At 46.2% G+C, this 27400-nt stretch overlaps 1 protein-coding gene across 5 annotated transcripts in view; it reads left to right on the top strand.

Annotated features, from left to right (window-relative positions):
* The window catches only part of GDPD5 (glycerophosphodiester phosphodiesterase domain containing 5), a 352873-nt gene that overhangs the window by 287702 nt on the left and 37771 nt on the right, over window positions 1–27400 (top strand). For all 5 annotated transcript variants that reach the window (XM_040340040.1, XM_040340042.1, XM_040340043.1 and 2 more), the window contains exons 9-11: window positions 18052–18134; window positions 23433–23583; window positions 26800–27021. In XM_040340040.1, coding sequence (XP_040195974.1) covers window positions 18052–18134; window positions 23433–23583; window positions 26800–27021 — 456 coding nt within the window. The remainder of the gene's footprint in view (window positions 1–18051; window positions 18135–23432; window positions 23584–26799; window positions 27022–27400) is intronic.

Below are 27400 nucleotides of genomic sequence, written 5' to 3'. Positions count from 1 at the left end.
GAGTGGGGAGAGCATAAGATCACCAAAGGTTCGACACTTTAAGGAACTTGGTGTGAGTCATGAAGTATACTGGTAATTTCCTCATGAAACAGGGTAGTCTGAATTCTCTTCACCTCTGCAAACCCAACTGAGGGCTTTCCTCCAAGCCTTTGCAATGGCACGCTTTGCAACAATGAAAAGGTAGGTGGGCAACTTCTGGTAAGAGAAGAGGGCTGGGAGAGGGCAGTGGAGAAGTGCATGCCTGGCATCCTTGTGGAAGGGTACATGAAAAAGTGTTGAGAGAAGGCTGTAGACCCTGGATCAGAAGCCCAGCAAACATGGGCAAGGCCACCAAATATGGATCTCGTCTCCGTGTTGGCTACAGCCCCTAAAGCAGGGGTCTCCAAACTGTGGTCCGGGGGCCAGATGCGGCCCTTTGCTTGCTTTTATTCGGCCCTTGGGGCACTATTTCATCCACTGATACCAACAATGTGGCATAATTTCTCCTACTGACACTAACAATGGGTCATAGTTTCTCTCAATTACACCAACCATGGGGCATAATTTCTCCTACTGACACCAACAATGGAGCCCAATGAAGCCAACGACGGCACACAAATCCTCATAATGACACCAAGGATGGGGCACAATTCCTCTCAATGACGCCAACAATGGGGCACAGTTTCTCTCAATGACTCCAACAATGGGACCCAATAACGGGGCACAATTACTCCCACTGAAACAAACAATGGGATGATAATTTTTCCCACTGACGTCGGTATCTTTTCAACTTCCACTGACCACTGTCCGGCCCTCGTAAACTCCGAAGGACAGTAAACTGGCCCTTTGCTTAAAAAGTTTGGAGACCCCTGCCCTAAAGCATCTATCACCATAAGATGGGTTAGAATGAGCTATGCTGGCTGGGACACAATACCAATGGAGGAGGAGAACCTTCTAGGTGACCGTGTTGAAGGAATTGTTGGCTATCGATGACCAGGGCTTGCTCCAATCCTCAAAATTTTGGCTTTCTTTTTTCCCCTCCCGTCTTTCAGGACAGCCCACAATTGAGAGATACTCCTCCTCTTCCTCTAGGAAACACTGCGCCAGCCCATAAATTTCTCACTCCCCCTGCCAGACCTCAGTATTAGTGTTTCCTCCGGTGGGGAGACACTGTGCATGGGAACCTAGGCCAATTCAGGCAGAGGACTGAGGCCATCTATTTTACCTTAAGGAAGCAGAGGCTTCCAGGTGAATCCTGGTGCGGTGCAGGCCCACCATTAGCCACCCCTTCCACGCCGAGCGCGGCTCCTGGTTGCGGGGGACCCCTATCTCGTCCAGCGGGGCGCAGCGGGGGGGACATCCAGGCTCGCCCTGTACTACAGGCCGCAAAGAATTTTTTTGAACCGAGCGGGCTGGACGGCGGGTGACGTCATTTCCGGCGTAGAGCGGATGTCTCCCCTTTGAACCGCGACTTCCGGTTCCGGGTCGCGGTGCTGATAGGAGGTCCGGGCGGACGCTGGAGGGAGTCGGATCTCGCACAGGCGAGGAGAAAGCTCTCAGCAAGCAGCCACCTGCAGTCATGTCGGCAGCATCTCCAGAGCCAGCCCTGACAACTGACGCTACCTCCAGCGAGCCTAAGGTAAGAGTACCCTGGGGAGGGGCGCTCTCTAGCTTAGGTTTGCCTCTCCATGTAGGGTTCAATGCATGGGGAGGCAAGCCCCCTGGGTGGCCAGGGGAGGGGGAGTCCTTAGTCCCAGGGTTTATAGGGGGCTAGGTGCACTCCCAGGGTTGTAACTAAATTTTTTAAATTTTTTTAATTTTTTTTTAAAAAAATTTATTTTTATAACTGTTGTTTTCTGCCCTTTCTGTGTTTCAGAAAGCCATTGAAAAAACGGGTAGTGGAAGGCATAGCTCAAAGAGGAAGTGTGCCTCCTGTAGGGATGTCCTTCCAGAAACATGGACTAAGGTCCTATGTAGGGATTGCATTCAATCCCTGGTCAGACAGGACTTGCAGCCTCTGTTAAAGAACTGTCATCCACGTTCTCCTCATTCAAATCTCTGTTTGAGAGATTACAGCCTTTGGCTGTCCCTACCCTGGTTACAACCCAGCCACAGGCTCAGGGTCCTGCTCCTGTCATACCCATTGCAGCAGCTATGGCAGATGTTTCCGCAGGCCCTTCCCAAGAGGAACAGGTTCCTCCAGATAGTGCCACCTCTGATTCTCAAGAGGGGTCAGAGGGAGAGGACCAGGACGGGGAGTCCAGGAAGCCCTCTAGGTACAAATTGTCACTGGATGAGGTAGAGGACCTCTTAGGGGCAGTTTACACAACCCTTGGTATCCAAACCGACAAGAAACCTCTTACCCTCCATGATCGAATGTACAGGGGTCTGGAGGAGCAAGAGAAAAAGGTCTTCCCAGTACATGATATACTGGTTGAGACCATTAAGAAGGAGTGGCAGGATCCTGAAAGGAAACCCTTTTTTTCCAGATCCCTAAAGAGGAGATTCCCTTTCTCAGAGGATCCTTTATCTGTTTGGAACAAAAGCCCCAAATTAGACGCCGCCTTCTCCCAAGTGTCCAGGAACACGGATTTAGCGTTCGAGGACATGGGGGTTTTGTCCGATGTTATGGACAAAAGAATGGATTCCCTATTAAAGAAATGTTGGGATTCTACTATGGGGAATCTTAAACCAGAACTTGCCGTCACGGTAATGGCTCGCAATCTGGAGCATTGGCTCTCTAAAATTCAGGAGCACATTGAAGCTGGTACGGATAAGGAAACTATTTTAGCCTCCTTCCCTACTATCCTGCAAGGAGTCGCTTATATAGCGGATGCCTCAGCGGAGTCAGTCCGCATGTCGGCCAGATCGGCGGTTCTGGCTAACTCGGCCAGAAGGGCCCTCTGGCTCAAGACTTGGACTGGCGACAGCGCCTCTAAATCCAAGTTATGTGGTATTCCCTTCACAGGGGACCTGCTTTTTGGCCCAGGCCTTGAAGCAGTACTAGACCGCACGGCGGACAAAAAGAAAGCCTTTCCTCCTAAAAAGAGAGTCACAGTACAGGCAGGAAGGGGGTTTCGTCCGCATAAGCAAAAAGGGGCCAAACCAGCAGGCCAAAAGAGGGTTTGGACCCCCAGGGGCAGAGGCAGAGGTGGAGCGATTTTTCACCCTCCTGTCCAGCCCCCTAAAAACCCATGACTTGTTAGTCAGGGTGGGAGGAAGACTGGGGACTTTTCTCCCACAATGGGAATCAATCTCCCCAAACCAGTTTGTCCTGGCGGTCATAAGAGGGGGATACCGACTGGAATTTTCATCACCTCCCCCCCAGAGATACCTAGTCACCCATCTACCCAGGGACAAGGAGAAATCCGAAGCCTTGTTGGGAGCTCTAAGGGAGCTAGAGGATCAGAGTGTCATCCTCAGAGTTCCAAGGGCAGAGGAAGGAAGGGGATTTTATTCACACATCTTTGTGGTAAAGAAGCCCTCGGGAAAATACAGGTTAATCCTAAACCTAAAACCTCTGAACAGATCCATTTCATACAGGAAATTCCGTATGGAATCAATTTATACAGTCAGAGCCCTCCTTCCCCTCAATTGTTTCATGGTATCTCTGGACCTCAGAGACGCATACTTACACGTCCCGATCGCAGAGAATTCTCAGAGTTATCTGCGATTGGCCGTGGACCTAGAGGGAACGATTGTACACCTCCAGTTCCAGGCTCTGCCATTCGGGCTATCCTCCTCGCCCCGGATTTTTACCAAAATCCTGGCAGAACCCTTAGCGTTTCTGCGACTTCAGGGAATATCCATCATAGCCTATCTGGACGACCTGCTACTTTTCGCAGCCTCGCCAGAGCAGCTATCCAGGGACCTGGAAGTGACCAAGAAGGTTCTAACGGACCTAGGGTGGTTACTGAACCTAGACAAGTCCAGTTTAATTCCATCCCAACAGATCACTTACCTAGGGTACCTGCTGGATTCTACTCTCTCAAGAGTGTTCCTCCCGGTAGAGAAAGTCAAGAAGTTGGACAGAGCAGTAGCTTCCCTCCAAAACAATCAACAGGTGTCACTAAGGTCCCTGATGTCAACGCTAGGTCTGCTGACATCTGCCCTCCCAGCCGTACAGTGGGCAGGGATTCACTTTCGCCCACTGCAGGCCTTCCTACTAAGGGTCTGGGATCACAGCCTAGAAACCCTAGACTCCTTGATTCTAGTACCCCTTCAGGTAAAGAGATCCCTCTGGTGGTGGAGAAAGGCCACCAACATTACCCAAGGACGTCTGTGGATTATCCCGGTGTCTCGGGTGGTAACCACAGACGCAAGCGGCAAGGGCTGGGGAGCGCACCTGGGGTCCCTTCCAGCGCAGGGTACCTGGGGTCTCCAAGATCTAAAAAGATCTTCCAATTGGAAGGAGCTGAGGGCAGTGGGCCTAGCCCTCAGGTTCTTTCAGGAGGAACTCCAGGGGCACCACATTCAGGTGAGATCGGACAATTCATCGGCCGTAGCCTATTTAAACAAGCAGGGCGGCACGAGAAGCGAAAGTTTGTCGGTCCTGACAGCAGAGATTCTGGGCTGGGCCGAGATCCACACCCTCTCCCTTTCGGCGGTCTTTCTGAGGGGAGAAAGAAACGTAACAGCAGACTTCCTCAGTCGGAGGCAGCTGAGGGAGGGCGAGTGGACCCTCAACCAGGAGGTCTTTCAGCTCCTGAACAAGAGATGGGGAACTCTGGAGGTGGACCTCTTCGCCTCAAGAGAAAATGCGAAGGCCCCCTGTTTCTTCTCCCTGAACAAGGGAGAAGGAGCAAGGGGAGTGGATGCCCTGTCCCAAAGCTGGAAGTTCGGAAGATGCTATGCATTCCCACCTCCGGTACTTCTTCCAGCAGTACTGAGAAAATTCCAATTAGAGCACACCTCTCTAGTCCTGGTAGCTCCTTACTGGCCCAAGAGGGCTTGGTTCTCAGTCCTCAAACAATTAGCGGCAGAACCACCCTTATTTCTACCTCAGCGGGAGGATCTTCTATCACAGGGCCCAGTCCTATGTCCACAAGTCCACAGGTGGAGGCTAGCAGCGTGGCTACTGAGGAAGCCATACTAAGATCCAAGGGATTTTCCGAAGGTTTAATTGCCACCCTCCTTAATAGTAGAAAAAAGGAGACCCGCAAAATTTACAAGAAGGTTTGGCTTCGTTTCAACAAATGGTGTGTAAATTGCCCCTGTTCTGTACAGAGCCCCACGGCTGTCTTAGAATTTCTTCAGTGTGGGGCAGATAAGGGTCTTTCGGTTAGCACCCTTAAAGGGCAGGTTTCGGCACTTACGGTGTATTTAGAAAAACCTCTGGCCACCAGTCCCTGGATAGTCAGGTTCTTTAAAGCACTATCCAGACAGAGACCAGCTCGAGGGCCACCCTTCCCCAGTTGGGACCTGTCTCTGGTATTGCGTACCCTAACGGGTACTCCCTTTGAGCCCTTAGATAATTGTTCTCTAAGGGATTTAACCTTAAAAACAGCTTTTTTGGTTGCAGTGACCACTGCTAGGAGGGTCAGCGAGCTAGAAGCTCTATCGATCAGACCCACTTTTTGTGTTATTTTCCCGGATCGGGTCGTTTTCAAGACCGATCCAGCCTTTCTTCCTAAAGTGACTTCAAAGTTTCACAGGAGTCAAGATATAGTTTTACCCTCTTTTTGTTCCAACCCTTCGGGGGAAAGGGAACGACGTTTCAGTACGTTAGATGTTAGGAGAAGTATCCTACATTATTTAGAGGTGACTAAACCGTTTAGACGGTCAGACTCACTATTTGTTTTATTTTCTGGAACCAGGAAGGGATGCAAAGCATCCAGGCGCACTATTGCCAGGTGGCTAAGACTAAGCATTGAGCAAGCATACACTTTGGCTGGTAGGGATATCCCTACAGGAATTAAAGCACACTCCACTCGAGCGCTGGCAACCTCTCAAGCAGAAAGAGCGGGAGCAACGCCGGAACAGATTTGCAAAGCAGCAACATGGTCCAGCTACACCACCTTCGTTAAACACTACAGGGTGGACCTGGTTTCGGCAGGTGAGCAAGCCTTTGGACGAAAGGTTTTGCAAGCCATAGTCCCACCCTAGTTGGTAAGTTCTCGGTTATCCTCTCAATTGTGGGCTGTCCTGAAAGACGGGAGGGGAAAAATAGAGTTACGTACCGGTAACGTCTTTTCCAGTAGTCTTTCAGGACAGCCCTGGGTACCCACCCGAATAGAGTAAGTCTGATTTCAAGACCAGGACATGATGTTGATATGTAATTGTATGTTATTAACATGTTCTTGTGTCTCCCCAGCTGACCGGAGGTGCTCGTATAAATACTGAGGTCTGGCAGGGGGAGTGAGAAATTTATGGGCTGGCGCAGTGTTTCCTAGAGGAAGAGGAGGAGTATCTCTCAATTGTGGGCTGTCCTGAAAGACTACTGGAAAAGACGTTACCGGTACGTAACTCTATTTTTTTTCTTGTGCTGTGTGTTGGCAACTAGCATTTTTGAGTTTGCCACACATTTTGATGCGAGAAGTGTTCACACTCAAAAATAAACCTTCATCAAGCTCAAAAGACACCTCCTTCATCCCCTGGAGGCTCCCCCAATGTGTAGGATATATTTTGATATTTAATAGATTTTATGGTAGTTATTCTGAAGGATTGAGGACATTTTGTGGAGAGAGGTCCTGCAGGGTAAGTATTGCTGTGGCTGATGTCCCATGTTGTTAGAGTTGAGCTTTTTAAATTGTTCTGTGCAGCCAGCAAATAAAAAAGCAATTCAGTACAAAGTTGCATGTTGATTGGATAAGGGAGGAGAATCTGTTTTTCTAGTTGCAGGGAATTGAAAAGACAACCTTTGGTGCTTTTTAATATTGGATAGAATGCTCTCTAATGAATGGATTCATTCTTTAATTGGTGTTTTTTTTGTTTGCCTGGTGGGGTTCAGCTGTGTAACCCATAACCTGCTCTCTAAACCTCTATGCTTGCATAGAAAGAACTCCTGTTCTTATGATAGAATATATTTTTTCTACTGGTATAACTTTAAACATTTGTGAAAAGCTTTGGCGCCTGTTCGCTTCATCCGAGATTTCAAGAACTGGCGGTATGCCTGAAAGGTGATTTCTTCTGCTTTGATGTATTTGTGGATAACCTGTGGTGCTCTGGGAATCCTTTGTCATGTGTTATATGGTTAGTTGCAAAACAAAGATTGTGAGCATATAAGGATGGTGCTGTATACATTCATTTAAAAAAAGTCTAAATTTAAAAAAAATACAAAAATCTCATGGTTTGCCTTTAACAGAGGCTTGGGGGAAAAAAGGATGTTATGGGAAATGACAGGCACCAGATTGAAAGCCATATGGCAGCTACATGTCAGCAGAGGGTTTGAGGGCTGTGTGGGTGCTACTGTTACAGAATGATGTAGAGGGGCTCTGCTGTTACAGATTGGGGGGGGGGGGGGTTCTGTTATAGATTGTATTAGACTTCTAAACATGATACATAAATATAATTGTGTGTGGGTGGGGGGCACTTTAATAGATGGGGCGCATCACTGTAATAAATTGCTTTATCAGGGCTCAGTTGCAATAGACTTGTGAAGGGGGAGATAGAAAACCCTGTCATAGATTCCTGCATGAGGGCAATGCTGTAATATACAGTTGTACTCATAAGTTTACGTACCCTGGCAGAATTTGATTTCTTAACCATTTTTCAGAGAATATAAATAACACAAACTTTCACTCATGGTTAGTGTTTGGCTGAAGCCATTTTTTTTTCAATCAACTGTGTTTACTATTTTTAAATCATAATGGCAACAAACTACCCAAATGACCCTGATCAAAAGTTTACATACCCCAGTTCCTAATACCATGTATTGCCCCATTTAACATCAATGACAGCTTGAAGTCTTTTGGATGAGGCTCTTTGTCTTCTCAGATGGTAAAGCTGCCCATTCCTCTTGGCAAAAAGCCTCCAGTTCCTGTAAATTCTTGGTCTGTCTTCCATGAACGGCACGTTTGAGATCTCCCCAGAGGGCCTCAATGATATTGAGGTCAGGAGACTGAGAAGGCCCCTCCAGAACCTTCACTTTATTCTGCTGTAGACAATGACAGGTGGACTTGGCCTTGTGTTTTGGATCATGTTGGAATGTCCAAGTACTTCCCATGTGCAGCTTCCTGGCTGATGAATGCAAATGTTGACGACTCTGCTGTAATGGAAATTTCTGTATGGGGAGACTGCTGCCATGGTCTATTGTATAATCGCTGTATGGGAGGGATTCTGCTGGTAATCGCTGTATGGGGGGATTCTGCTGGTAATCGCTGTATGGGGGGATTCTGCTGGTAATCGCTGTATGGGGGGATTCTGCTGGTTATTGTTTGGGGGGATTCTGCTGGTTATTGTTTGGGGGGATTCTGCTGGTTATTGTTGTATGGGGGGGATTCTGCTGGTTATTGCTGTATGGGGGGGACTCTGCTGGTTATTGCTGTATGGGGGGGATTCTGCTGGTTATTGCTGTATGGGGGGGATTCTGCTGGTAATCGCTGTATGGGGGGATTCTGCTGGTAATCGCTGTATGGGGGGGATTCTGCTGGTAATCGCTGTATGGGGGGATTCTGCTGGTAATCGCTGTATGGAGGGATTCTGCTGGTAATCGCTGTATGGGAGGGATTCTGCTGGTAATCGCTGTATGGGAGGGATTCTGCTGGTAATCGCTGTATGGGGGGATTCTGCTGTCATAGATTGCTGTATGGGGGACTACTCTGCTGTCATAGATTGCTGTATGGGGGAGACTCTGATGTCATAGATTGCTGTATGGGGGAGACTCTGCTGTCATAGATTGCTGTATGGGGGAGACTCTGCTGTAACAATGTGACCTGAAGGGCACAGTCTTGATGAGCTGATGTTTGGCGGCTCTTATAAAAACTGTAAACCTTTCCTGGCTGTGTATGTTCTATACCGAGCAGACGTTTAGACAAGACGGTGCCTCGTAATCTCACAGTCCATGGTGGGTAAATAGACTCCGGCATATATACACAGATGTCTGTCTGCACTGATTGGCTTTGTGTTTGAATGATTGCGGCTCGGGGGTCGCAGAAGGTGAGTAACATCCTCATTAGAGCCGTTGCTGGTTTGCAGACACATCCGCAGATTCGTCCTCCGGCACATAAAGCTGATTACACCTCAATTTTGTCAGCCTTGAAGGAGTGAGAATAGACCCTAATGGCTGTGGATAGCGATTTTCTGAAGAGAAGAGACAGCGTTTCCGAACTGTAAGAGCACATCTGAGAGTCATTATATAATGACTGACGCTCTCTGGGCCGGTACGTGTCCAGGGTGCTGAGCGAGACTGAATGGATTCCTCGCTGCCCATTGTCACTTTCTGCTTCATTAGGGATGTTTGAATTCAATATGTAAAAACAACCCTTCATTATAGGAATGTGTCCTTCCTGAAAAAGTTTTTCTGAACTCTTTCTGCACACATTGCTGCATGCTAGCTGCAAGTTGAAATCAATCTTTCAGTGACAGCACATGCTCTTTAAGGCAATGGGTAGGAAGAAGATACATACATAGGTGGGCAGATAGGAGGATGGACATCAAGGATGGGCATCATCAGAGTGGTAAAAGTGTAGGCATAGTAAGCAGACTATGAGCACATGGGAAGGGGGTATGGGGCTAGTTATAAAGGGCTCAATAGCTTTTGTTTTATTTTATTAAATCATGTAAGATTTCTTTCTAGAGAAATATTAAAATCCCAAGTCTTGAATATAAACTTTAGGAGAATATATTTTCTGGTGTAGTTTGACATTGGTGGCCAGAAGAAAAGGGACCCCTTATGTTGGTGATCAGTGGGGAAGGGGGACCTTTTACATTGATGGTCAGGGGAGAAGGGTGGGCTTACATTGGTGTTCATTGGGGAAGGGCCCCTGGAGGATAGTGGAGAAGAGATCCCTTCTATTGCTGCTCAGTGGAAAGAGACCATTTATATTGGCCAGTGGAGGAGGACACCATGACATTGGTGGTCAGGGCAGAAGGGACCAATTGCATTGGCGGTCATTGAAGAAGAGTGAGCTTACATTGTGATAAGTGGAGGCGGGGCCACCTTCCATTGCTGGCCAGTGGGGGCGGGACCCTCTTCCATTGCTGGCCAGTGGGGGCGGGACCCTCTTCCATTGCTGGCCAGTGGAGGCGGGACCCTCTTCCATTGCTGGCCAGTGGAGGCGGGACCCTCTTCCATTGCTGGCCAGTGGGGGCGGGACCCTCTTCCATTGCTGGCCAGTGGGGGCGGGACCCTCTTCCATTGCTGGCCAGTGGGGGCGGGACCCTCTTCCATTGCTGGCCAGTGGGGGCGGGACCCTCTTCCATTGCTGGCCAGTGGGGGCGGGACCCTCTTCCATTGCTGGCCAGTGGGGGCGGGACCCTCTTCCATTGCTGGCCAGTGGGGGCGGGACCCTCTTCCATTGCTGACCAGTGGGGGCGGGACCCTCTTCCATTGCTGACCAGTGGGGGCGGGACCCTCTTCCATTGCTGACCAGTGGGGGCGGGACCCTCTTCCATTGCTGACCAGTGGAGGCGGGACCCTCTTCCATTGCTGGCCAGCGGAGGCGGGACCCTCTTCCATTGCTGGCCAGCGGAGGCGGGACCCTCTTCCATTGCTGGCCAGCGGAGGCGGGACCCTCTTCCATTGCTGGCCAGCGGAGGCGGGACCCTCTTCCATTGCTGGCCAGCGGAGGCGGGACCCTCTTCCATTGCTGGCCAGCGGAGGCGGGACCGTCTTCCATTGCCCACTTTTTTGGTGATCCATGTTTGCCTTGTATATATTGGCAGTCAGAGTAGCAGGGGTTGCTTTACGTTGGTGGTGAGGACAGAATGGCATGCTGCGTTGTAGGTCAGTGGAGAAGGACCTCTTTGCATTGGCAGTCAATGGAGAAGGATCACCTCTATACTGGTGTTGAGTACAAGGAAGATTGTCCCTTCTGAAATAAACCAAAAATTCCAAGCTCACATACCAGCCAGCCTGCAACATACCAAATTGTCCTGTCTAACAGTTCATGTTAAAACCCAAAGACATACAGCTGCAGCGACCACATCACGGCAACGCTGTGTACTGCAGACCTAACTCTATCATTTTGAGAGTCTCCTAAGTTGGAGCACATATATAATATTGGATATATTAAGGGCAGGTATACCTGGAAGGAGCCTACCCCTCTCTAAATGTACAGGTATGCACTGGACACCCAGAAATCGCACAATGGCAGCGAAGGTATCCAGATGCATGTCAAAATTATAGTTCGGACCGCAATACACTGAGGTGCCCTGACATGGCCTCTGCAGCATACTCGTATTAGCAAATGTGTGCAAACTAAACCTCTTGGTTTTAATGTGAAGTATTGCAGGGCAAATTTGGTTTGTTGCAGGCTGGCTGGTAAGTGAGCTGGGATTTTTTTTTTTTTTTATGCTTAAATGTGTCGCGACGCACTGGATATCTTTGCTGCCATTGCCTTAGTGTCCAGTGCGTCCCTAAAACTTTTAAGGAAGGGTGGGCCCCTTCCAGGCATAACCTGCCTCTAATCTATTCATTATTATATACTGTATGTGCTCCAACTAAGGAGACTGTCAAAATGATAGACCTGGGACTCTGCAGATACTAGGGTGCCGTGGTCTCTGCAGCTTACTCGTGTATCTGCAAATGTGTGAAAATGAAACGCCTTGGTTTTAATGGGAACTGTTACAGGGTAAATTTGGTTTGTTGCAGGCTTGCTGGAATGTGAGCTGGGAATTTTTCCTCCATGTTTTCCTTGCTGCAAAGGACAGTTATAGGTTGGGGTGGTTGCCATTTGTTTGTGGGATTATCCCTTACACTGGGAATCAGTACCAAGAATGACCCTCCAACAGCAGCTAAAAAGTTCATAGTTGTTGGTTACTTTGCTGAGAGTCCAGAGGAGTGACTCCACTGATTCCATGTTGCTGGCTTTACTGCGTGACGAGTGCCCAAGTTATACAGGCAGGAGAAAAAACTGCCATTGCTCTAGAACAGTGGTCATCAACCCTGTCCTCAGGGCCCACTAACAGGCCGGATTTTATGCATTACCTTGGGGAGATGCAGACTAGAATACTGCATTCGCTGAGCAGCAAATGATATCACCTGTGATGTATTTCACTTATCTTGCAAACCTGGCCTGTTAGTGGGTTGATGGCTTGAATCTAGAACATTTCTGGGGGAATGCTAGCTTTCCACGGAATCCTGATGGAGAAAGGCTTTTATAAGCTGTAGAGGAAGCGGAGTGGCCTGAAATATGCAGATGAAGATCTCTGGAGCCCTCTACTGGTGATAATGACCAACTGTAACTTGTCATGCTGAAGTCCTAAAATCACTAACCACTGGCTATTTTCGGTACTTTCAGGGAAAGGCTGTACTTGAGTTATGACTGACGGCACACGTACTCCAGATATAACAAAAATGTTAACTTTATCAATAGCGATGGTTGTATGCATAGTCCACTCACTCTATTTTACAATACAGTAAACTAAAGTAAAAAAAAAAAAGCTGATGGTAAAGAGGGGAGGCCAGGGTTCTCCCTCTTTACTATCAGCATCTAAACCTTGATAAAGTAAGCAACTCCAACACAATGGCTTTTTTTTTTTTTTTCGTGACCTACTGTTGTACAAAGAAGATTTACTGCACTTTATACTAATGGGGCTCTTGCTCTCTCCATCTCTATAATTCCATAGCTTCTCTGATAGCGATGTTTGAGAAATTGGGGAATTTTTGTGACTTTAAGGCCCCTTTCACATTGGGCAGTGGAGGTGCGGTGACTGTATAGCGGCGCTATTTTTAGCGCCGCTATACCGTTGTATTTACCAGAATATTTGGGCGCTAGTGGTGCGGTTTTAACCCCCGCTAGCGGCCGAAAAAGGGTTAATACCGCCCGCAATGCACCTCTGGTATTACCGCGGTTTCCCATTGATTTAGTACTTTTCCAGTATTCTCTGTAATTTCTAGGCCATTAAGAAGGAAATGAGCAGAACCAGAGAGAGAACCTTTTCCCCCCCAAGGGCCCATAAAAGGTGTTCCGTTTCATGAAGACCCAGCGCCACTTTGGAATAAAGTTCCTAAACTCGATGCAGCCTTCTCCCAGGTTTCAAGTCAACTGAGGATATGGGAATATTGAAGGATCCCATGGACAAAAAGATGGATCAACAACTTAAGAGCTTGGCAATCCATCATGGGCAATCTCAAACTGGCAATGGCAACTACTTGCGTGTCTAGGAATATGGAATATTGGGTAAACCAGCTTAAAGGGGTTGTAAAGGTTGTTTTTTTGTTTTCTAAATAGGTTCCTTTAAGCTAGTGCATTGTTGGTTCACTTAACTTTTCCTTCAATTTCCCTTCTAAATGTTTTTTTTCTTTGTTTTCTTTGTCTTAATTTCTCACTTCCGGTTCCTCCTCAGTAAGGTGTTCAGTAAGCTGTTCTAAATGACTTTCCACCGCACAGATGATGGTGGAAAGCTTACTGAGGAGAAACGGGAAGTGAGAAATTCAAACAAAGAAAAAAAAACATTTAGAAGGGAAATTGAAGGAAAAGGTAAGTGAACCAACAATGTACTAGCTTAAAGGAACCAATTTGGAAAATAAAATATGAACCTTTACAACCCCTTGAAGGGTCATTGCGATTTGTTGATTTATGAAGGAGGTTGGAAAAGGACATTCTTTTTGCCCTTATGCGTTCATTTTTCCTCTTGGGCTTGCCGCTTTGTTCTTGAGCCCTTTGAGGTAACCAATAAAATCTTTTGAAAAAATAAAACCGTTTTAAATTGGTTGCTTTTTCTTCTCGACCGGGAATGAATTATTTTTGTCGGCTGTCTTATCTAGAACTGAATCCAATTCGGGACCGAATAATAAACCTCTGCTGATGCATCTGAAATATAAACTACAGCCACCGACAAGGTTGTAAAAGTATCGAATTTCTTGCTTGGATTAATCCGCTATAATATGGGTCTTCATTGCCAGTGGGAGGAGGGCTTTAAAAATTCCTCCCTCACTGGGCAAGAGTGACCAGGTCAATATATTCTATCCATGCTGGCCCAGGGTTACAAAATAGTTTTCGGATCCTCCTCCAGAAAGATACTTTGTCACGAACCTGCCAAAGGACACAACAGCTGCCCTAGCAATGAAGCACCCATTAAGGATTCCCCCTGTCCAGTGTCACATTTGGCACCTTTCAGGGGGGAGGAATCAAGGTATTTGCTCTCACTTCTGGGGAGAATCGCCGCACAATGCGATCTATGCAATGTCTAGAAAATCCGAAGCCCCCCCCCCCCCCCGTCTTTTGGGAAACACACAGGTCCTAGAAGACAGCAGGGACCAATCAGAATGCACAGCGCGACTCGCACACGTGCAGTAGGGTCCCAGGAGTGAAGCTGAAAGTCTTCATTGCCTGGTTCCCTTACCAGGAATGGTGGCGGCAGCACCCAGGAGTCCATCCAAAGGTGCCGACATTGCGGGCTCCCTGGACAGGCAAGTGTCCTTCTATTAAAGGAGTTGTAAAGGGAAAAAAAAATGTTTTGCTGAAATGACTGTTTACAGGGTATAGAGACATAATACTCAAATCTATTTCTCTACCCCTCAACTCACTTCTTCATTCTCCTCACGTATCACTAATTTACTATCGGATATATCAGTTTGGATGTCACACCACTTCCTCAAACTCAACCTATCCAAAACGGAACTTATAATTTTTCCTCCCCCACGTTCCTCTTCCCCTGATCTCTCTGTCAAAATTAATGGTACAACTATCTGCCCATCCCCACATGTCAAGTCCTAGGAGTAGTCCTGGACTCTGAACTCTCCTTTAAGCCTCACGTTCAATCACTGTCCAAATCTTGCCGCCTCAACCTTCGCAACATCTCCAAAATACGCCCATTTTTAACCAATGACACCACAAAACTCTTAATTCACTCCCTGGTCATCTCTCGCCTCGATTACTGCAACTCCCTCCTCATTGGCTTACCGCTGCATACTCTATCCCCCCTTCAGTCTATCATGAATGCTGCGGCCAGACTGATCCACCTTACCAAACGCTCTGTCTCTGCTACTCCTCTCTGTCAATCCCTCCACTGGCTTCCGCTCATCCAACAAATTAAATTCAAAATACTAACAATTACCTACAAAGCCATCCACAACTCTGCCCCTAGCTACATCACTGACCTAGTCTCCAAATACCAACCTAATTGCTCTCTTCGTTCTTCTCAAGACCTCCTACTCTCTAGCTCTCTCATCACCTGCTCCCATGCTCGTCTCCAGGACTTTTCTAGAGCCTCTCCATGCCTATGGAACTCCTTACCCCAATCTATCCATCTATCTCCTTCTCTATCAGCTTCTCTTCAGAGAAGCCTACCCTTCCCACACATAATTGTTTTTTCATTTGAGTCCATCTGATCATCCCCCACAGCTAACTACCCTTTGTTCCACTTGACCCTCCCTTCTAGATTGTAAGCTCTAACGAGCAGGGCCCTCTGATCCCTCCTGTATTGATTGTATTGTGACTGTACTGTCTTCCCTGATGTAAAGCGCTGCGCAAACTGTTGGCGCTATATAAATCCTGTATAATAATAATAATAGTTAACTGATTCCTTTTAAAAATGATTACAAATAGATACAAATCAATCCTATAATGTACCTGCAGTTTCTAGTTTCGTTTTTGCATGTTGTTTCCTGCCTCTCTGCTGTACAGAGCCAATACAGGGCAGTGATGGTTTGGAAAACGAAACAGATTGGTGCTGAGGGGTTTTAGACACAGGGGCAGATTCAGATAGATCAGCGGATCTTTAGCCAGCGCAAGTTTTTGAGGCAAGTGCTGTATTCAGATCGTAAATCCCCCGGCGGAATTCAAATTCCGCCGGGGGGAGTGTAGGGAGTGTAGTATTTAAATTGGGCGCGTCCCCGCGCCGATTTAAATGCGCATGCGCCGCCGGCTAAATTTCCCAGCTCCAAATGACGTCGCTAGAACGTCAGTGGTTTCGGCGTGAACGTAAATTGCGTCCATCCGTATTCGCGAACGACTTACGCAAACAACGTAAAAATTCAAAACTCGGCGCGGGAACGACGGCCTATCCGCCGGAAAAAGCCGAACGCAAACGACGTAAAAAAAAAAGCGGCGGGCGTTCGTTTCTGAATCGGCGGATCTCCTCATTTGCATATTCGTCGCATATACAAATGGAAGCGCCACCTAGCGGCCGGCGGGAGATTGCAGCCTAAGATCCGACGGTGTAAGTCACTTACACCTGTCGGATCTAAGATAGATCTATGCGGAACCTGATTCTATGAATCGGGCGCATAGATCCGACCATCGGATCTCAGAGATACGACAGCGTATCAGGAGATATACGCCGTCGTATCTCTTTCTGAATCTCCCCCACAGTAATCGCACCTCCTTGATTAGTGACCACAGAGAGAAAGCTCCCAGTACTGTGGTTATCAGGAAACAGACAACCAGAAAGTGTGGAGATCAGAGAAGAATTACAGCAACTTGAGAGCAAAAAACGAACAGTGAGGACATGAAAACAGCACTGCATTAAGGTAAAGGAAGCTATTAAGATAAAAAATAAATTCCTTTACAAACCCTTTAAGTCAGCAGCTACAGAACTTGTAGGTGCCGACTTTTCTTTTTTTTTCCCGGCGGAACACCGCTTTTAAAGTCTTTGCAAATCTACATTGAGGAACATTATTCTGAAATTGAACATTTTAATTGCAGCTTTTCAAAGATTGGTGAACCTCTGTTCATTTTTTTATTTCTGAGACACCCTGACTCTCCAAGATTCTCTTTTTTACACCCAATCATGTTACTGACCTGTTGCCAATTAACCTCATTAGTTGCAAAATGTTCTTCCAGCTCTTCCTTATTTGTACCATTTTCTTTGCCAGTTTTTTGTTGCCCTGTCCCAACTTCTTTGAGACGTGTTGCTGCCACCAATTTGAGTTACCTTATTTTACCTTATTTTACCTTATTATCTTAGTTTAAACATTTGATATGTTTTTTCCATTTTTTCTTGTGAATAGAATATGTGTTTGAGATTTGCAAATCATTGCATCTTTTGCTTCACACTGGGCTGCGGGAATGAAGCCATGCGAGTTCAGCTGAACTCGCACAATTTCACTCCCGCTTGTCAGTACTGATTTTGTGCAGGTTTTTTAAATTTGAGCAGCGCTGCAGATGCGGCATCGCACGGATTAAGATGGTGCCATTGCTGGCAAATGTCGCTGATTTGACCTGTTAAATCGTAACAATGTGAACCAGGGCTTATATAGCTTTTGCGCAGCATCCCAACTTTTATGGAACTGTGGTTGTACATTTCCCAAGATCTTTCCCGAAACAGTGGGGGGGGGGGGGTGTTCGGTTGGGCGGAGTCGGGCAGATGTACTAAAATTGGTGCAAACAGAATCTGGTGCAGCTGTGCCCAGTAACCAACCCGTTTCCAACATCGGCTTCTTCAACTAAGCTTTGCCAATAAAACCTGGAAGCTGGTTGCAATGCACAGCTGCACTAGATTCTGTGTGCACCAGTATTAGTAAATCAAAGTGTGTGGTCGGGCTCTTATGAGTCAAGGCAGCAGAGGGAAGTGCAGAGAGGGGTGGGGGTTGGGCAGCAGACAGTTTTTTTTTTTTTAGAATACTGCTTGAAATTTTAAGGTAAGGAGGCACAAAGTTATCGGCTCCATTAAGATGTTGGGCGCACACTGGATTTCTGACAGATCAGTGGGGTTGGTTCACAGTAACACACTTTGTGTTCTACAGTGACAGCGCTCGCTCACTGAATCTATGGAGGAGAAATGTCACCCTAGGAACGATGTGCGTTAGTACTGCAAAACCCCTCCCCCTAAGCTCTGTAGCACACAGGAAGGTGTTTCAAGTTCAAGATGGCTGGGAACTGTGAACATGGTAACAGTCAAAGGCGCAGGTAGTGGTATATTTTCAGTGATATATTTAATAGACCAAATGATGACAAAGAGATAATTTTTAGGGTTTATATATGTTTTATTAATAATATATTATAATAGCCATGTTTTCCATTTCAGCTTGCACCAGAAAACACAATATTGTCTTTTAAAAAGGCGTTAGAACATAAAACTCACGGCCTGGAGGCAGATGTCACGGTAAGGTAAGGACATACAAAAAGGAAAATTTATTTTTATATATCGATTCTTTACAGTCTTTACAGAAGCACAGGTCATGGCAAGCACCACTGTCTCTATTTAGATAAAGCATGGCCACCCCCTGCACTGACAGCCTCATAAATACAACAAACAAAAGTCACTGCCCCTACCTATGACTGGTCTATACAATAAGGAGCGCTGGAAAGGGCGCATATACATACAAAAACACGGAATATCCAGGCTCAAACTTACCGACCAATCAGCAACCAACCAACCAAATTCACCTAACAGTGTGCGTTAAAAACAGAGGTTTAGTTGCACGCATTTGCAAATGCATGTGTAAGCTGCAGGCCCCCTCAAGGCTCTCTGTACACTGCAGACCTAACTAGAACATTGCATTTTAAGTCTCCTCAGTAGGAGCACTCCTACCCCTTTAATGAGGGCTGGGCTACCTCCAGTCACCTGCCCCTTATCTATCCATAAGCAGTCATGTGCTCCTACTGAGGAGACTTAAAATGCAATGTTATAGTTAGGACTGCAGTATACAGAGAGCCTTGACTGGGCCTGCAGCTTACACATGCATTTGCAAATGCGTGCAACTAAACCTCTGTTTTTAACGCACACTGTTAGACAGGTGAATTTGGTTGGTTGCTGATTGGTCGGTAAGTTTGAGCCTGGATATTCCATGTTTTTGACTGACAGCCTCATACTCTTCCCTTAACCACTTGCCAACCGTATAACTTGCATTTACGGCAGCTCTGCTGCACAGGATCATGTACCTAGTTGCATGATCCTGCACTTCCGGGTCTAGGGCGTACATGTGTCACCACTGACTCGCTCCCGCTGTCATTATACACAGCGGGAGCTGATCTGAAGGTACCGTGGTCTTGATGTCTGCTGACACCCGCCGATCATTAGGCAGAGACTCAGAACAGCGATCTGCCTTGAAAACGAGAGATTGACAAAGTTTATCAGTAGGGAAGGCATGGATCCTGTGTCTCTGCAAAGCAGGAACATGGAATAATGCCTTTGCCTAGTAAAAGCACCTCCCCCACAGTGCACAAGCACTGGATAGGCGCATAACTAGCCTTTTGATACCCTGATGTTAACCCTTTTCCAGCCAGTGTCAGTGCAGTGACAGTGCATATTTTAGCACTGATCACTGTATTCATGTCACTGGTCCAAACAAAACGGTCATGTGTCGGTGTCCAATTTGTCCGCCACAAAATCGCAGTCCCGCTATAGGTCACTAATCCCCACCATTACTACTAAAATAAATAAAAATTACATAAATACATCCCATAGTTTGTAGATGCGATAACTTTACCATAAACCAGTATGCACTTATTGGTATTTTTTTTTCTTTACCAAAAATATGTAGCAGAATACATATTGGCCTAAATTTATGAAGAAATTCGATTTTATTTTTTTACTTTTTATTTTTTTTATAGCAGAAAGTAAAAAAAAAAAAAAGTTTTGAAGAAAGAAAAAAAATGTGTTATACTTTCTGCTATAAAACAAAACAAGTTTTTCTTTTTCTTCAAAATTGTTTTTTTTTTTTTTTGTTTATAGCGCAAAAAAAAGCTGCAGAGGTGATCAAATACCACCAAAGTAAAGCTCTATTTGTGGGTGAAAAAAAGGACATAAATGTTATTTGGGTACAGTGTTGTATGACTGTGCAATTGTCGGTTAACCACTTCCCACAAAACATGCTTGTATGTCCTTTTGAGGAAGTGGTTGTATCGGGGGGGGGGGGGGGGGTTAAAGCTACAGGCTTCACCCCAGTACCGATTTTTAGAGCTGGTGGTCGGCTTTCAGTTGATAACTGATGCAGCTAAGCAGCTGCTTGGCCGTTAACACAAGGAGCCGGAGGGGACGCTTCCCCCTCCTTCCGCCACTCCACCCAGTCTCCCATCCCACTAGCAGACCAGAGTGACCAGCCATCGCCTCTGCTGGCTGTCTGGAATTGGTTTAGATCGGGTCTCTGATGTAGTAACCTAGAAGCGACGTCGCGTCACTTCCAGTTTACTCGGCAGCCAACAGCGCGGATTTAAAAAAAAATCCATAGTATTCAAAAACATTGATTCTGGCACTGAATAATTTGAAGTGCAGTGGAGGGGTTTTGGGGCCTTTTAGAAAAAAGTAAAATTTTTAAAGTGCCCCAGTGTGCTCGTAAACAGTATTTAAATCACACATGTGAGGTATCTCTGTGATAGTCGGAGCAAGAGCAATAATTCTAGCAGGCCTCCTCCTGTAACTCTAAACTGGTAACTGTTAAAAATGTTAAAGCGTCGCCTATGGAGATTTTTAAGTACCATAGTTTGTCGCCATTCCACAAGCGTGCACAATTTTAAACCATAACATGTCGGGTATCTGTTTACTCAGCGTAATATCACAATATACAAAAATATTGGGCTAACTTTAGGGGGGGGGGCAGTGTAAATGTTTTGGAGGTGAAGTGGTTAAAATCTACACCCAAGAACAAAAATGTTAAATATTGCAGCTTATCAGTCCTTGGATATGGGACCAGACAAATTTTGATCCATCTATGGTCGTTTGCGTTCCAGAGAAGCTAATCTACTGATACCAAACAATTCAAAATTTCAAATTGCACATGCCTGTGAAATGGTGGCAGACTATGATACCTAAAAATGTCCATACGTGACGCTTTAAAAGTCTTTACAGGTTATCAATTTAGAGTTGATCGGGAGCTATGGCTAGAATTATTGCCACTTTCCAATATTCCTGGTGATACCTCACATGTGGTGTTAATTCACTGCTTACATATGTGTGCTAGACCTACGTATGCATTTGCATGTGCACAGGGGGTTAGGGTTTTTTTTTTTTTTTTATTACACCTACTTTTTTTTATTTTTTTTATATTATTGAACTTTGATAGCTTTGAACATTGACGCATTCTCTGCATGGAGACTTCATATACAGTATTTTCCCTGCCCTTCAAAGCATCTGATCAAAGGTCCAGGAAAAGACAACACTGAAACCGGAAGTGACTTAAAATCCTCGTCGCTTCAGTCTTCTTCAGAGAAGATCAGGGAAAGGATGGTCCTCCATCTCCTCTGTATATATACAAATAATGCCAGTCAGAAATTTAAGATTCAAGGATAAGACTGAACTACCAATAAAATAAAATGACAGATAAATTAGTCCATGGATTACTATGAATAGGAATGTCCATGAGAGAAGCAGTCTTTTGCAATTGATGCGTTTTCACATCTAGGAGGTGATGTGTATAGGCACAAGCTTTCAATGGAGAGCGAAGCCACTTCTGATGGAAACAAGAAAAACAAAAAGAAAGCACCTCTGAGTGCAAATAAAAGCAGCAACATGTATTTCCACACTTGCTTAAAAGCTATGGATAACAAGCGCCCCGAAGGATGGATGAGCCTGCTGAGTCTGTCACGCTGTGGATCCTGTAAACAGATGTCGCCTGGAGCTGAGGGATGACCAGTCTGAACCGCCGCAGTGTCAGACGGAAGGAGTCCCGGCCGTAGATCTTATGGTTCGGGACGGGCTGGCAGAGCTCCGTGCTGTGAGGACGCCGGCTGGCGTGTGACGTCAGGGTGAGGGGGAGAGAACACAACGCGTTTCAAAGCATGCGCCAAGCTCACAGTGGGCATGCTCGCTCCTTTGTCAAGTGTAAGGACAAAGGAGCGTGCATGCCCAATGTGAGCTTGGCGCATACACTGAAACGTTGTGTGTTATCTCCCCCTCACCCTGCTGACGTCACACGCCAGCCGGCGTCCTCAGAGCTCTGCCAGCCCGTCCCGAACCATAAGATCTACGGCCGGGACTCCTTCCGTCTGACACTGCGGCGGTTCAGACTGGTCATCCCTCAGCTCCAGGCGACATCTGTTTACAGGATCCACAGCGTGACAGACTCAGCCATCCTTCGGGGCGCTTGTTATCCATAGATTTTATGTAAGTGTGGAAATACATGTTGCTGCTTTTATTAAATATTTTCACTCTGAGGTGCTTTCTTTTTGTTTTTCTTCTCCATCTCCTCTGTGGGTGGCTAACTCAACCGCCTAAAGCAGACCTTTTATTTGTTTACTGTTATATTTTTATTTTTTTCTGGCTTAAAATTCTCAGCTCGCCCCCCCCCCCCCCCCCCTCAATTTCCAGAATTTGCCTAGGCAAATGACTTAATGCCTCCTGGGATGCATGACTTGAGTTCTGTTCAGTAAGGGGGAAAGATGGTGGGCCTAGTGGTGCCTACACCCAGAAGGGCTGGCAGCGGCTGCAGAGAGGGAGGATCCCAGCAGCTCAACAATGGATTCGCTGGCTAGGTGAGTATCCTTATTGTGCAGAACACAGTAAATCTCAGGGGTGAATAAAAATGGGAGAGGAAAAGCTGAAGTTCCTCTTTAACACAGTCCCATGCTCCCTGATAGAGTAGGAGAGAACTGGGAGAACAGGTCAGGCCGGGAATAGCACCAGGCATGTGGGTGGGGGGGGACTGATCACTCACAGGTGATTACATGCCAGAGCCCTCGATTAGCTGCCAAAACTGTCAGACTCGTTTCACACTGCCTTATGGTGCGACTTTGCCACGCAACTTCCTGGCTACTTGATGGGACTTTGCAGAGACTTTCGGAAAATGCCTGGATAATCTTCCTGTAATGTTGTATTCCAATAACATCAATATAAACGAGAATCTGATTTCCATCAAAGTCTATGGGTACAAGTCGGATAGAAGTCACCTTGAAGTAGTAGAGGAACCTTTTCTACTGTCAGAGCGACTTCAGATGGGACCACTACTGAAGTCTAGCAACTCACAACTCTGATCCCAAGTCAAGGCAGTGTGAACCAAGCCTGAGCCTCCCATAGCTTTCATTAGGGTCTGCCGTTACCAGCTAATTGCCCGGAAACCCCCGTTGGGTCTCCTGCATATAACCCTGAACGACACCGTACGCCTGAATTTTGTTGTACGGCCTGATTCTGTTGTAATATAACGTAATAAGATTTCTGTGCCTCTGTTGTGAACCTGGAAGACATATTTATTCACAATGCCTATAGCTACAGAGGACTTTTCGTTTAAGCTCTTTTACTGCTTTTTCAGAATAAGTAGATGTTATTGTGACAGTGTGGAAACCGGTTTATTTGCACCACTTTGTAGAGAGAAGATGGGGGTGAAAAAAGGATATAATTAAAGATGGCAGGGTCTTAGAAGGGGAGGGGTGGTGGTGTTGGTGGTGGTATCGGGACAACACAGAGCCTGGAGTTGGGCTCTAAAGAATATTTTCATGAACTGGCCTTGACAAGTGTTATGTCCTTTCCTCCAGCCATGACGGAATTCCATTTCTCATGCACGATGGCACCCTCCGACGAACCACAAACATCGAACGAGTCTTTCCTGAGTTGGCCTCAGAACCATCATCCATGCTTAACTGGACCATCCTTGAGAGATTGAACGCTGGGGATTGGTTTCTGAAGGTAACAAGACAATGTGTTCATTATTTCTTTACTGACAATTCCCCTGGTGCCAACCCCTCCATTTCTTTTTTTTTTTTATTATTATTACTTTTTTACCACTTGGTAACCACACTTTAGAGGAAAGACGGCTACAGCGATGTTTTCCCGTTCTGGGAGAGCGTCTCTGTGATTGTTGTGTCTTTCACACACAGCTGATCACAAATTGAGGTAAAGGACCAATCACAGCTAATCACATGTACACAAATGCCGGTGACTTGTCCTCAATGTTCCCCTAACGGGGGAAGTTCCTTCACTGACTGCGCAGGCGCAAACTTCCTGACGGAAATGTCCGAACCTCGCCCAGCATCCAGGCTCATTCTTTAACATCCCCATGGATTAGAGGATGTTAAAAAAAGAGCCAGGAGGCCGAGCGAGCGGAGCAAGCCGTCCGAGCGCAGCGAGGCCGACTGGCCACTTACCTCGAAATCCACGTCGCCCTGGATGCCGGCCGCGGTTCGGGGATTTCCGTCAGCAAGTTTGCGCCTGCGTAGTCCTTGAAGGAACTTTCCCGATAGCTGGAACCATCTCAGCACATCAGCTTGCGCATGCGCTGGAACTTCCACGATAGCTGGAACCAGCACGGCAGATCACCGGTTATCGGCCTTTCCTTTCCTCAGCGCTGTCAATGTGTGAGGAGAGCTGATAACCAGCTATCATGTGACAGGGAACATTTACACTGATTTATAAGTGCAGCTCCATCAGCGTACATCAGTGCAGTCTCAGCAGCGCACATCAGTAAAGAAGAAAAATGTACTTATTTGCAAAACTTTATAACGAAAACTACGATTTTTTTTTTCTTTTCGGTCTTTTGATGTTTAGCAAAAAATAAAAAAATCTGTGGTAAATGCCAATGAACGTTTTGTCTGGAAAAAAAAATGCTATAAATTTTAATATGGGTACAGTGTTGCATGACCGCGCAATTGTCATTTAAAGTACAACAGCGCTGAAAGCTGAAGATTGGTCTGGTCAGGAAGGGGGTGAAAGTGCCTTGTAGGCAAGTGGTTGTATAGGCTCAATTCAAATGAGGGCAGCAATACTTTAAACAGTATTAAAGCAAACCTATGTTGCAATTCTTAGATATGATGGCTGTTTTAGTTTCCTTTTTATTAGGTTTTCTTTCCTTTTTATATTCACCTGATGATCCGACCAGTAATGCACTTTCTGCCCCAGGATAACAAGGCTCACTCACTGTACCGTGTATAATGGAGGAGTAGTGTTTTGCCCTTTGGGTAGGAATACAGACGCCTCCCCTTAGTTCACGTGTTTATATAACATTGCAAAGTGCAAATGACAGCACTACATTTCTGGCAGGATCAACAATGTTTTTTTTTTTCCCATTTATCAAACCAACAAATTTAACAGACCAAAAATAGGCAAAGAGCAGCAGCTCATTGTAAAGGTTTACATACACTCTAGCTGCTTATCTACCACTGTATGTCTATCAGTAGCCCTTTATTAGCCCAGTGCCATCACTGGATATACGGACCTCGGTGGCCAATCTGCCAGGTGATCAACATAGGAAACCTGGGTACAAGGGGACACTGGCTGGGTACCATGCGATTGGTCATCACTGCAATTGCATGAGATTATTTACAGTGCTAATCCCTCCCCTTCCCCTTACAACAAAGACAGGAGAGAGATCAGTGCTTGTGAATGGGCACAGAATGAATGGATCAGTGCAGGGTTGTCAACCTCCCGCAGCATTTATTACTGACAAAACTGGCGATGCACTTTTTTTTTACTGGCAACGCCTATTGAAAACTAAACACAGTGAATATTTGAACAGTATAAACATGATATGGGAACACTGACAATACCTATAACAAAGTAAGTTGCTTGATTTACACCTAAAAAGTCAACACAGCATGAAATTATCAGCCCCTGATATTTACTGGCAGTTGTAAAAAAAAAATCACAGATTTTTACAAACTGTCAGTAAATTTACTGGCAGTTGGCAACCATGGATCAGTGGCTACAACCTTATCCATGCGTATGTTATCACATTTTATTCTTTTTATCCTAATCTAAAATTTTCTTGTGGGTAGTAGTAGTTGGTCACATTCAAATGGTGGCACAGTCCCCTTAACCCACAGGTGTCAAACACAAGGCCCGCGGGCCGAATCGGCCCTCCAGGCCATTTCATGTGGCCCTTTACTTCTCTCCTGCAGCTGCAGGAGAGCTCCAGCCCTCTGGTCCTCCTCCAGACTCCTACTTTCAAGCAATGCATCCAGCTTCTTCCCAGCAGCAGCATAAAGAAAGGGGGTGCACTGTGATGTAAGTGAGAGTGGGGGACTCAACTTCTGATGGTGGGGTGGCTCTTGACATCTAATGTAAGGGGAGAGGATGCGCTCAACATCTAATCTTACAGATAAAACCGGCCCTTTTGAGACCAATCATAATGCTGATGCGGCCCACAATGAAATTGAGTTTGACACCCCTGCCTTTACCCAATTACCATGAAAAATGCAGATGTTGGTTTTACAAGAGCAGGATGGGAGGTTTGGATAATTGTGGAACCACCTTCTAGTTCATAATCCCATCCTTGTTGTCAGTAAGTCTGCATGAGTGTTAATCCCTTCATTAAGTGCCCGTTCACACTACCGCGACTTGGGATCCAACTTGTGTAGCGCGACATGAGAAATTGCATTAAAGTGAATGAGAGCCGTCTTAATGCACACTACTGAAGTCACTCTGACTTCAGAAAAGGTTCCTGTACGACTTCAAGGCGACTTCTAGGCGACTTGTACACATTGATTTCAATGGACGTTGCCTCCAAAGTTGGATCTCCATCTTAACTGAAGCAACTTTACAGGAAGAGAAAATGGTTTTCTCAGGCAAACCCTTCCCTCCCACAGAGCTGATTGATTGGCCACTGGCAAAGTTGCCTGTCCTGGAGGCGCCTCGAAGTTGCCTCGCAAAGTCGTGCCGACTTTCATGTCGCTGTAGTGTGAACTGCCACTAACAGATCTAAAAGTGTTAATTGTTATCAAACCATCAAGGTAAAGATAATAAACCGTGTATGTGGAAGGCAGATGGTGTCAAAAGGTTCCATCCTTGTTCAGGGATGGTGGTTCCAGTTTGACGTAGATGGCCTTTTTCCTGCATCTTGCCAATCCGTTGTCTTCTGTTTTCAAAATGTACCTCACTGTCCTCCTTTTGTGCTTTTCTGAACTTTAGAACGACCCCTTCTGGACAGTCAGCTCTCTTCCTGCTGTTGACGTCACTGTGGCTGGGAACCAGTCCGTCTGCAGGCTAACTGAACTCTTGGAGTTGGTGAAGGAAACTAACACGTCCATCCTACTGAAAGTCCACTCGGTCCCATCTGACCATCCTCACTATGGGGATTATATTAACATTACTGTTAACACCGTCCTACAGTCTGGAATTCCACAGCAGCAGGTGAGTGTCATTGTGTCTCATATTATCCTTTTTCTGACCAACCAAGCCTCCGATCAGCTTTATGTACATATATTGACTGAGGACATGGCTTTTGTAGACTTAGGGATTTTTGCCACTGCTAGTTTGAAGGTAATTGTTAGGCTGAATGTGACGCAATTTTTTTTCCCTGCAACCACAGTTGAGAATAAATTGCCATTATGTCTATGGCTCTGCCAAGTGACATTGGACCTGAAACTATGCACCATCAAATGGGAGGTCAGTCAGACACGGCTTAAGAAACCTCTTGCAATCCCTGGACCTTCATCCCAAATGTCCAAAAGATTAACTTTTTCTGTTTGCAGATCCAGGTGGTCACTATGGCTAACGGAATTTCTGCACA

Source organism: Rana temporaria, chromosome 2, assembly GCF_905171775.1.
Source record: "Rana temporaria chromosome 2, aRanTem1.1, whole genome shotgun sequence".
Lineage (NCBI taxonomy): Eukaryota > Metazoa > Chordata > Amphibia > Anura > Ranidae > Rana > Rana temporaria.
The sequence above is the reverse complement of the archived record's forward strand: the minus strand, read 5'-3'. Positions and strand labels throughout refer to the sequence as shown.